Raw genomic sequence first — 12,359 nt, 5'->3', positions numbered from 1 at the left:
GCAGTGCTCTAGTGCTAGCTCCACCTTCCTCTACACCCCCCCAGCTGATGATTTCGCTTGGGAATCTCCTCCTTGCTGAAATTCCACCCCCACCCCCCCCCAAAGCTATCATGGGGTTTCCCTAGCCAACTGGCTGTCTGCTTGTTTCTCCACCTCTAAGCTGTTCTCTGCTCTTGGACATTGTTTGCTGTTGAAAAAAAATCTTCTTGCTGAAAGCCCCCCCCCCCCCCCTGCTGTTTCTCTGCCCCTCTAAAGCCGTTACCTGCTCTCCTACAAGTTATGCTGCTTTTAACTCCTAACCCTTACACACTTGTTCAGTACCCATGTTTTATCATTCCCACCTTAGTAATTCCCTTATCTCTTATTTGTCCTGTTTGTCTGTCCTAATTAGATTGTAAGCTCTGTCAAGCAGGGACTGTCTCTTCATGTCCAGTGTACAGCACTGTGTACGTCTAAGTAGTGCTATAGAAATAATAATAAGTAGTAGTAGTAGTATTGATATTGAAAAATGGAAGCAGACTGCTCCTGCCAGAAGTCTCCCTCACATAATAGATCCAGACCTGATGGAAAATTTTACATATTAAAAAGGTAGGTGGTCCTGTCTGTGCATCACTCGGAATGCTCATTTTAATGCTAATGAGCTCTTTGTAATACATTTGCAAAGGATTATCATTAGCTGCTACTCTGAATAGTAGAAACCAAGCAGAACCCCTTTGTTCATTAGACGCTGAATAATGTGATTGCTGGACTGGCTAGAACCAGTTTAAAATCAGACATTTGCTAGCACAGTAAGCTTTGAGAATCAGACCCTCAGTCAGCTTTGCCTTCCCTCTTTGGGCCTCTGTGGTTCTGGGCAGGTAAGTGTACAAGTTTCCATAGTTAAATCAGCGCCCAGGAGTACACTCCTTTGTACCCACAACATCTTTTACCCAAACTCTGACCTTCTGTTTACTTCTGCCCCTTCTACATGTCTTAAGAATGCTTAAGTTCTGCCATAGTATTCATTTCCATCCCATTAGTAAAAATGGATTTCTTCATATTTTCTCCCAGGTAGCTTCCCCTCAGATGACATTCTTAAGAGTTTTTAACACATGATTCCTTTTTTCCCCAACTTCACAAAAGAGAAAGAAAAATGGGCGTATAGCCATATTGTTTCGCCTCACTACAGGCTGAACATTTCACTTAATGTGTTTACTTCTGTGAGAAACCGTCTCCACAACTATACAAGACCATTACATCATTCTTAATTATATGCTGCCATTTTCACATATTTTTAAAAAATTTGTTCAGTTATATTAAAATATTATAGGGCCCCTTTTACTAAACCACGGAAAAATCTGGCCTTAGTGTGTCCTAACACGAGGACTTTCCCATGTGCTAAACTCATTTTTACCGCATCCCAAAAAAGGGCTTTCAATGTTATTTCTGCAAGTCCTATGCTGTAATGGAAAAATTAGCAAAGGGGCATTTACCACCTCCTAGGAGGTAGTTAAGTGCTCCTGAGTTAACCAGTTACCATGTCCTAATGTGAACGTGCTAACTGGTTACCACTTCCATACTCATTCCCCACCCCCTCAAACAAAAATATTTAAAAAATAGTTTACATGTGATGACTTCATGCAAAGAGGGAAATTACTGCAAGATGCTAAAATTTAGCTCATCTTGCAGTAAGCCTTTTTTTTGACGTGCTAAGCCCACATTAGGGCTTAACGCACCTTAGTAAGCAATTAAAAAACTTAGCCCTGTTCAATTTTAGAGTAGCAAATCAGACTGTAAAAAGGATGAAAAAGTCCTCCACAATGTTAACCGAGTGTAGTGGGGAAGAGGTCATCGATGAAAAGCTGACCAGGAGACATCAGATGAATAGAATTCATTACCCATTGGAAATTGCTCTGGTTTTTCAGAGTCATCATCTGATTTGTCGCTGTCTTCTTCGCTGGAAAGGTCATAAACTGGCCTTTCCAAATGGAATATCTCCGATTTCCGTTTCTCTTTCTCTGCCTCTTCTTCTTTCTCAGCCAGAAGCTCCTTGTAACAGAGGCTACAGACCCTCAGTGGCTTAGGGGACAGCTGGGGCATTAGAAATCTGTGCTTGGAACAGACTCCGCACACCACAAACCCACACTTGCGGCAATGGTGTCGCCTAGTGAGTGTGGAGAACTTGGTCTGTGTGCAGCGCATGCAGATATCAGTGGCCCGGTCTGGTATCCAGGGGGCAGCATGATTCACGGTGGGCTGCCTCCCTGTCTTTTCCAGCAGCTGCCTGACACACTCCTCAATGTGGCCAATCCATTCCTTTCGCTCTGTGAGGGAGGCCGCAGAAACCACAAAGGATTTTTTTGATGTCTTAATCATCCAGCGGTTCTTCACTTGGTTTGTGTCTGGAAGGACCTCCAAGGTGATATCCTCCAGTGGGATAATGTGCTGTGAGTTGTACTTCCGTTTATTTATTACGATTGTCCCATACACGAGGATGTCATTGAAAAGGAAGAAAATACGAGGTTTGGGCTTTTTTCTACACTCTTTCGTGAGAATGCCTTCCCCCACTAAAACTCTTTCGGACACAGCCAGAGGTTGTCCAGATGCACCAAAGCAGTTTTCAACAGCAGCAATACGCTGAAGGTTGATCTCACTGTTGGCCAAGTTGTCCACCATATTTATGCTCTAGAAAGAAAGGAAAAAAAAAGTGTGACAAAGGAATAATTTTAAAACAAAAATACATACAAGTCAGTGGTACCAACTATGCTGAAAATATAAAAAAAAGTTTGGAAAAGAGATTAAAAAAGGAAATCATACAAAACCTGTTATCATTCTGTCAGTGGTATACCTAGCTTAGTTGCTACCTGGGACGAATCACCCTCCTCCTCCAGGCACATCAGCCCCCCATCCTCCCTCCAAGCAGTAAAGGGGTGCACTGAGCAGTTGAATGGATGTCAGCTCTGCCAGTCCCCTGCCCCCTCCGACATCAACTTCCTGTTCCGGGGAAGGGAATGGTAGAGCCGACAGCCACATGACTTCCCAGCACTCTTCATCCAGCCCTTGGTACGTCACTGCATTCAGCCCATTGTCTGATGTAATTATTACAGTCTTTTATACCTCTGTTTACTGGGTTTGTACTGGAGGGGGGGGGGAGGGAATCAGCAATGAACCATGTGCCACATCCTCCCTACCCCCAATTCCAAACAAGTACCCAAATAAGGAATGGTTTGAAAACATAGTTTTAGACTACATTTGATATGACCAAAATGAGCATTATCTAATTTCAGACAGCAAATCAATCTCCAAGAACTGTACTTCAAATATCTCCTTTCAACATTAAAATCTTATATACTCAAATATAATCAGATTTCTTTGACCAAAAAAAGGCATCAACTGCATCTCTGTTTTTATTCAGAGCCTAACCTTCCTTCCCCTTGTGTCCAGCATTCCTTCCATCCTTTGGGGTGTCCCTCCTCCACTGCTGCTACTGCTTGCCAACAACCCCCCCCCCCCTCCAAACCAGAAGACCTCCCACTTCCTCCCTCCTGCTGAGATGAAGCCCTCCTCCCAAACCCACCCATAGGGCCCCCCCGGGCCTACTATACAAGTCCTGCCCGTGCCAGCTCCAATCCCAAAATGGCTGCCACGACCTCCAGCATCAATCTAGTGAGACTGCTGATGAAGTCACAGCAGATATTTTCATTATAGAGACTGCTCCTGCCCCAAGCTCACCAGGGTTGTACAATAGGCCTGGGGAGGGGGCTCTGACTGCTCAGGAGGGAGGAGAGGTGGTGGAATTGGTAGAGGGGGCTCTTCCAATTTGGGGAGGTGTGGACTGCAGCAGCAGAGGAAGGAGGGGAAAACTTGAATATAAACACTGTGTTTACATTCGAGTAAATATTCCCCAACCCATCCCTTTAGGGAAAAATATTATTTCTGTTTATATTCAGATGGGCTTATATTTGAGTTTGTTCTCTTTGCTATTTCAAATACAATAGCATCACACAGGCCACATGCCAAATACAGCTGTGTTGTAACTTGCTATGGTGTTTTTATGAAGGACAGTACATCAAGATTTGTAATAACCAAAACCTTGTATTAATTAGTGTTCCAGTGGCATAGCCAAGGGGGAGGGGGAACCTGGGATGTGCCCCCCATCACTTTGGGCTAGGGCCTGCCACAAATTGCAGTACCCTAAATGGATGTTGGGGATGCCCAAGAACTGCCTGCTGAAGACCTCCACAGCCCAAACCTGTCCCACTGAGAAGTCGGCTGTGTGCTTTCCATGTGTGAGGAATGCAAGGATTGGCAGCTAAAATGCATGCCACCAACTTCCTTACACTGGGGAAGCGCTTCAGCTGGAAGGGCTTGGTCCTCTCCGCCAGCAAAAGGTAAAATTTTTAACTGGGGGAGGGATGGGGAAGAGCAGAGAGGAATGGGTGCCACCCCCCCCCCCCCCCCACCACCCAGTCCACCCTGAGTAGTGTGTTCTTCTCTTGTTTCTTGAAGTCAGTCAGTGCTTGTAATCATATTCTTGGTCACTGGAGCTTTAAATGGCTGAATTGCTTCTCTTAAGACTCCACCTTACACCATTCTCTCTTCCTCTTTCAGACTGCTGTACCACTGCTTGGCTATTGCTCAATTTAAAAAGCTGTGCTTTCAAGTTCCATGGAATAAAACAGAAGATTTCCAGCCACAAGAAATGACGTTCTCATTCACATACTCTTGTTTCCATTAGGGCAAGGACAAGAATATGCATGGTGGTAGAGATATCCAGTGACACAAATAAGGTCCACGAGGGTCTGAGTCACTTCCTCAGACTGGGCAGACTGGAGTCCAAACCAAACAGATTTAATTGAGTCTTTCTGCCATTACTGTGCCTTGTAAAACTCTCCCCATCCTTATACATGTTTCACTTTCTGCTGTTTAAAAACAGATCTGAATGCAAAAAAGCAGGAGTTTGTTTCACTAATCTACACAACACACTTTACACTTTCAACATGAAAAAACAAACAACAATATATATAAGAAACAAATTATGTAAATCATCACACCCTACCCAAATTAGTTCTGGTTCCAAAATTGCCTTACAAGCACATTAGAAGTTAAACAGAATTCACCTGTGTTCAATCAATTCAAATAACCCCTGGATGAAGAAGCAAACTTTGTTGAAGCAAGGTTTTAACATATGCCAGATATGGAGCTTCTTGAACTGATTCTAAAGTATACACATAGGCAAATCAATAAACTGAATTGTATTTGAATATCCTGGGTAACTCAGGTCTGTCACTGTAAAGTGGAAACAGTCTGGCACCACTACAACACTGTCATGAGCAGGCCATCTCTGCAAAGTCAGTAGCCACAGATTAAAGAAAGCTGCTGAGGTCTAAAGTTATTTTAATAGAATTAGAGGTCTTTGGCTAAGACTGGGGAAAATGTAACTGTTCCAACAGGATTCCTTCATAAACATAGCCTGAACGGGAGGGTGGTATGGAGGAAGCCACTGCCAAGGAAAGATATATGGAGGCGTATTTTCAAAGCACTTAGAATTACAAAGTTCCATAGGTTTCTTAAGTGCTTTGAAAATGAATCCCATGGTATCTCAGTGCTAATGATGTACTGTGTCTATTTTATATCACACATCACCCTAACACCATCCCTATAGTACAGCATGGTGGTGGCAGCATTGTGTTCTAAGGGGGTGCATGTCATTTTGGTGCTCATTTTCATAGTAACTTTGTAAGTCTATGTGCTTTGAAAATGAGCCTCCACCGTCTTTGCTCTTTTTCCAATTTGCCAAATAAAACAGGACATCTCATGTTTTTTGTATGCCATCTATATTGTGCGCTATTTACAAGATAGTGTGCTCTATTTACAAAACAGTGTGCATTAATCGCAGAAGAGTCGAACACTTTCCAGATAGTGTATGCATGCACGAACCATTGGGCATGTGCAAACAGTGAGCACCTGCATGTGTTATCGGGAAAGAGTGCGTGCACTGTTTCAGAAGAGCACGCTTTTAAGACATTGCTCCCATGACAACTTAAATGGTACCCCCCCTCCCCAATAAAATGAACATTCCCTGAACTGACACAGGGATTCTCCAGTCCCTTTCTGTTGGCTATTTGTAGTATTTGTGCGTGACTCCCTCAGGTGGATGCTTATACGGACCGACTGTAGTATTTCACTAGTCTCTAGAACTTTCCACCACCTGCTTTCCTGTATTATAATAGTGTTTCTTTCTACTACTTATCATTTCTATAGCACTACTAGACGTACACAGCGCTGTACACATGAACATGAAGAGACAGTCCTTGCTCGACAGAACTTACAATCTAATTAGGACAGTCAAACAGGACAAATAAGGGATAAGGGAATTACTAAGGTGGGAATGATAAAACATGAGTACTGAACAAGTGAGTAATGGTTAGGAGTTAAAAGCAGTGTCAAAAAGGTGGGCTTTTAGCCTAGATTTGAAGACGGCCAGCGATGGAGCTTGACGTACCGGTTCAGGAACTCTATTCCAGGCATATGGCACAGCAAGATAAAAGGAACGGAGTCTGGAGTTGGCGGTGGAAGAGAAGGGTGCAGATAACAGAGATTTACCCAGAGAACAGAGTTCCTGGGGAGAAGTGTAGGGAGAGATAAGAGTGGAGAGGTACTGAGGAGCCAAAGAGCTGTCTCTATATATTTCTTCTAGGAAAGGCAGAATATTAAACCTAATAAATCAAACATAAAATGAAAATGTTCTTGCTGCACGCCCTTATTATACTGCAGCAATGGGTACAGGGAGGATTGTGAAGACAGTGGGAAAGAGGGAAACAGGGATGATGCAGAGTACAAGCTAATCCTGGAGGAAAGCCTGTTTTAGTCTGCTATAGACCTAAACTGGAAAGAAGGTTCACTTTTCAACAGACCAATGAATCCTAAGCATAAAGTGACTGTCAAAATGAAAGTGAAAGTCTTTGAATGGCCCACATTTGAATCCAACAGAAAATCCAGGACAAGACTTGATAACAATCTACAGGTGATCCCAACCAACTTGAAAGAACTTGAGTTATTCTGCCAAGAATAGGTAAAAAAAAAACCAAAAACTGCACCATCCTGCCGTGCAGAGTTGGTAGACCATTATCTTAAACCACTCACTATTGTCACTGTTGTAAAAGGGTCTCTATCAAGAATCAAGTCAAGGGGTATAAAAATGGTTAATCAAGATGTTTTGGTTTCTTATTCTTTGGATATTTCTGTAATTCTCCTTTGTATAGAATACTAGGAAAAAAGGCCCGTTTCTGACACAAATGAAACGGGCGCTAGCAAGGTCTTTCTTGGAGTGTGTATGTTTTACAGAGTGTGTGAGTGTGAGTGTGTGTGTGTGAGTGTGAGTGTGAGTGTGAGTGTGTGTGTGAGTGTGTGTGTGAGTGTGTGTGTGTGAGACAGAGAGAGTGAGACTGGGTGCGAGTGTGTGTGAGAGAGAGAGAGTGTGTGGGTGAGAATGAGAGTGTGTGCTAGGGCCCCCCCCCCTCCCTCCCAGTTGCACCCTCTCTCTCCCAGTTCCAGGGTCGGCCCCCCTCCCTCCCTCTCAGTTCTAGGGCCTCCCTCCCTCCCTCCGTTGGGCGCTGAGAGCCAGCGTGCTGTAGCAGCAAAGGCCACCTGGGAAATGCTCCCTTTTCTCCTTCTGAGGCAGCCATGGGCAAGGAAAGTGTTAACTCTGAGAAATTATATACATAAGAAATGATATTAAAAGCTTGGTATTTGAATTGAATTCTTATTTCAAATTTCAACTCTTTACTCTGTAAGTGAAGTGAAGGTATGCCAGATGGTTCAGATTATATTGAACTCTAGCTGTCGAGCAAAAGGGTTAAAAAGGTCAGAGACAGGAATTTCTTTCACCCTGGTGAATGATGAAAGCTGGCTCAACATCTGTACATTATTAGGCATGCTGAGCAGCCTTTGTAAGCTCTGGCATGAGTCAGATATATTGTAGTTTAAGATTAGATAGAAATACTATTTAGAAGTGCTTAATATGTAGATATTCCTGATGTTTAGACATGTCTTATAAGAATGCTTATTTTAGAATATGTGTATTCTGTGTAGTTAAATGTAGAATACCTTTTGAAATCTAATGTTACTCTCTGCTGTATTTTCTAAGCAAAGACTGCAGTGAATAGGTCAACATGTGTTTTGACTTATCTGCAGTTCTGGCTGGTTCAATGTATAAGCTAATAGGTGAAGAAGGTCAGGAAAAGTCTTGATTAATTATAGGTAACTGTAGGAATAGTCCTGAAAGAAATAACAGACCATAGCCGTATGCTATTAAGTAAGATTGGCCTTTGACCCCTTTAATGAATGCCAGAGTTTAGTTAGTAGTTAGTACTAGGAATATGAGAAATCAATCATAATAACATGTAAGAGACTGGAGCCCAAATGTCTGGTGTAAGGGGCCCCAGGTCACAGGTCAGTTTAGGATGTCTGGAACCTATGTAACTGATATTTTTAAAGTAATGATTGGTTGAGGCCAGGTAACCAATCTATTCCTTAACCAATTGGAGAGTAAGGGGGGGCAAGGCTAGGAGGGGGATAGAACAGTATTTAAGTAGGAGCAGAAGCAGTTTACGTCAGAAGAAAGGAAGGAGAGCTGAAAGAAAGCTGGAAGACAACAGGAGAGAAAGAGAGCAGAAGGAACAGACAGAAGAGAAGAGAGCTGAAGAGGACAGACAAAAGCCATAACATCCAGAGAGCTGAGAGAGAGAGAAGAGAGCTAGAACTGATGTCCTGCTTTGTTTGCTGGCAAATAAAGAAAATTACTCTCTCATTCTGGTGTGTGTTGTCTGACTCCTGAAGCATCACAAATTTATGTATCAATTCCTGCAACAATTCTTGGTGGCAGCGGTGGGATGAATCCTGCATTAATCTCAGCACCCAACTGACTGGAGAACATTCGCCGGGTATGTATTTTGTATTCTGTATTGTAATTCTAGCTAGAAAATTGTAAACCAGCCCCTCAAAGAAAATTGAGGAAGGAGAGCCTGATCAACTCTCAGCGAAGGCCCTAGTACCTTCTAGTCGCGGGGACTAGAAGCGAAAACGCTTGAGCTTATCTGTATTTGAGAAATCTGAAATTGTTGGGTGGGATTTTCTGTATGGAATGTGTGATGCGTGAATGATTATTGAGTGCGGACTTCTTATAGCTGCATTTCCAATTAACGCGAGTTCAATTGGTCAGCAACGGAAGGAAGCGATTGCTGTCTGTCTACCTAGTGTCTCGAGAGTGCAGACCCCTTACTGCACTTTCAAAAAAATTCCCTCCCTTTTTGTGTGTTGTAACTGTAAGCATTATGGGTGGGACATCATCTAGACAAATTGCTACCCCCCTAGATTGTATGCTTAAGAACTTCAAAAAAGGATTTTTAATTAATGACTATGGACAGACTTTAAGCTCAAGTACTTTAAGAACCTTGTGTGAAGTTGAGTGGCCATCTATGGGAGTGGGGTGGCCCCCTAGTGGCAGCTTAGATATTGAAGTAATCCGGAAGGTCTACAGCATAGTTGTAGGAGAACCAGAATATTCTGAACAACTCCCTTATATAGATTCCTGGGACAGCCTTGTGACTGACCCTCCCTCCTGGTTAAAAACTTATATGGGATCCCCAGTAAAATTCATGTTAGGTCGTGTTCAAAGAAAGATTAGAAAATCTAAACTAGAAGAGGGAAAGAGCCCTAGGAAGCCTACCACCCAATCGGTGGCTTCCGCCCCTACCCTGTCCGAGAAACCCATACTCTCTGATGACCCCTCAGACCTTGAGCCACCACCTTATGGCCCATTGTTGGGGTTCCGTGCCACCCCCAGAGATCCACGCCGCCCAGCCCAAGCTTCTCCAGCACAGGCTTCTCCGGATAGTTCTTCCCCTCCTGTGCCAAACCGGCCACACCCTAGGTTGGACTTTTCACCCAGTCTCTACCCTTCTGTGCCACATCCTCTCCTGTTAACCTCTGAAGACCCGCTTTGGGTTCCACTCCCTGACTCCTCAACTCCCGACAGCCCAGCCTCTCCTTCTAATACCCCTACCCACTCATTAGGGGCCCGGCATCCCTTTCAATGGACTGACTCACCTGTGACCACCTCTCAGTCTATGAGTACCCCTCCCCATCCCTCAGGGGTTCAACATACCTCCACTGAATGGGTTAGACCCGCTGCAATTACTTTTGAGCATGATAGGAGGGTAGCTCCTAGCTCTACCTCAGGTTCCATTCCCACCTCCTCGAGAGTTCTGCCACTCCGACAGGTAACCATCACTCGACCGGATCCTAATAATGAGGGTCAGGTTATACAGGCACAGGCCTATCAGTATGTACCCTTCACAACCACCGATCTCCTGAATTGGAAGACGCATTACCCCTCTTATACTGAAAAGCCTCAGGCAGTGGTGGACCTAGTGACTAGCATTATGGCCACCCATAACCCAACCTGGACTGATTGTCAACAACTTCTCCTGACCCTCTTCACAACTGAGGAGAGGCGGAAGATTTTGCAAAATGCTGAGGCCATCACGCGAGAGCGTGTCCCCGGGGGGACACAGGACCCAGAGGGATGGGTTAGAGCTCGGTTTCCTCGTGCAGCTCCAGCTTGGGATCCAAATGATGGGCAGCACTATGAACTGTTGTCTGGCTATTGCCGGGACTTACTGGAAGGTATGAGGAAAGGCATAAAGAGGCCCATTAATCTAGCAAAGGTCTCTGAAATTCTCCAAGGGGCAACTGAATCCCCTGGGGCCTTTCTAGAGCGACTAATTGAAGCCTACAGAACATACACCCCATTTGACCCTGAAGCCCAAGAAAACCAGAGAATGGTGAATAGCGCATTGGTGGCCCAGAGTATGCCAGATATCCGGAAGAAGTTGCAGCGTCAGGAGGGATTCGCAGGGATGAATACCACCCAGCTAATTGAGATCGCAACCAAGGTTTTCATTAATAGAGATCAGGAGGTGCGCCGAGAGGCTGACCGGAAGATGCAGAAGAAGGCCGACCTTTTAGCGGCAGCCATTACTAATTCCACCCTTAACCGAGGTCGACCTCTAGCTAATGGGAAGCCAAAGTGGGATCCCGGACCACCAGCCAGGCCCCGAGATTCCTTCAATCAATCCCGGCCAAGGGGGGAGAATCCCAGACCAAGATTGGAGAGGGACCAGTGTGCCTATTGTAAGGAAAGAGGGCACTGGAAAGATGAATGCCCCCAGAGGCGCCAGGGACTGAGAAGGGGACCAGGAGATCGAGGAAGCCGAGGCCGAGTTCGAGAGGGAAGATATGAGCCTCCTGAATCTGACATCATCGGGATAGCCGAGATGGCAGAATGGGACGAATAGGACAGACCGGGTTCCTACAAACTGGGCTCCCAGGAACCTATGGTCAAGTTAACTATAGGGAGCCGCTCAATTCCATTCATGATTGATACAGGAGCTGAACATTCTGTTGTGACGGAGCGATTAGCGCCTGTGTCTGGAAAAACTGTCCGAGTGGTGGGTGCCACGGGGGTGCAGAACCGGAGGCCCTTTCTGACGACCCGTAGATGCCAATTAGGCTCACACATAGTCACTCATGAATTCCTGTATATGCCAGACTGTCCAATCCCTTTGTTAGGTCGAGACCTGCTGTCCAAGCTTAGGGCCCAAATTTCCTTTGATTCTGATGGCCAGACTTCAGTCTCCTTTCGGCCCCCGACATCCAGCCCTAAGGGTATATTGAGTTTCTGCTGCCCTCTTGAAGAAGAATGGCGGCTGCATCAGTCGCATGGCCAAGTTGACCTACCCCTGGCAGACAGCTTTCAGGTCAGTGGGGTATGGGCAGAAGATAATCCCCCAGGGTTGGCCCGAAATATTCCTCCTGTACATGTAGACTTACTTCCAAGTGCTCGGCCAATCCATCTTCGTCAATACCCAATTCCCAGAAAGGCTTTGGAAGGGATTCAAGCACATTTGAATCGTCTGTTATCCCATGGAATTATTCGTCCTTGCCAGTCTCCATGGAATACGCCACTATTGCCAGTTCAGAAGCCAGGGACTGAGGACTACCGGCCAGTCCAAGACTTACGAGTGGTCAACAAATCCACTATCTCATTACACCCTGTAGTGCCTAATCCATATGTCCTGTTAGGATTGATACCTTCTGGAGCTACCCATTTCACAACACTAGATCTAAAAGATGCCTTCTTTTGTATTCGGGTGGCCCCAGCCAGTCAATTGCTTTTTGCCTTTCAATGGGAAAACCCAGTAACAGGAAGGAAGCTTCAGTATACATGGACCCGCCTGCCACAGGGGTTCAAGAATTCCCCCACTATTTTTGGGACAGCCCTAGGGCAAGACCTTAAGACTTTTAAATCTGAGCCT

General features: G+C 45.0%; 1 protein-coding gene across 1 annotated transcript in view; it reads right to left on the bottom strand.

Annotated features, from left to right (window-relative positions):
• Positions 1-432: 432 nt before the first annotated feature.
• PLEKHF1 (pleckstrin homology and FYVE domain containing 1) overlaps positions 433-12,359 on the bottom strand; it is a 38,546-nt gene continuing 26,619 nt past the window's right edge. Inside the window, exon 2 of the mRNA XM_030202545.1 lies at positions 433-2,664. Coding sequence (XP_030058405.1) covers positions 1,828-2,655 — 828 coding nt within the window. The 5' untranslated portion in view covers positions 2,656-2,664 and the 3' untranslated portion in view covers positions 433-1,827. The remainder of the gene's footprint in view (positions 2,665-12,359) is intronic.

Source organism: Microcaecilia unicolor, chromosome 5, assembly GCF_901765095.1.
Source record: "Microcaecilia unicolor chromosome 5, aMicUni1.1, whole genome shotgun sequence".
Taxonomy (NCBI): domain Eukaryota; kingdom Metazoa; phylum Chordata; class Amphibia; order Gymnophiona; family Siphonopidae; genus Microcaecilia; species Microcaecilia unicolor.
This window is presented reverse-complemented; position numbering and strand designations above follow the sequence as displayed.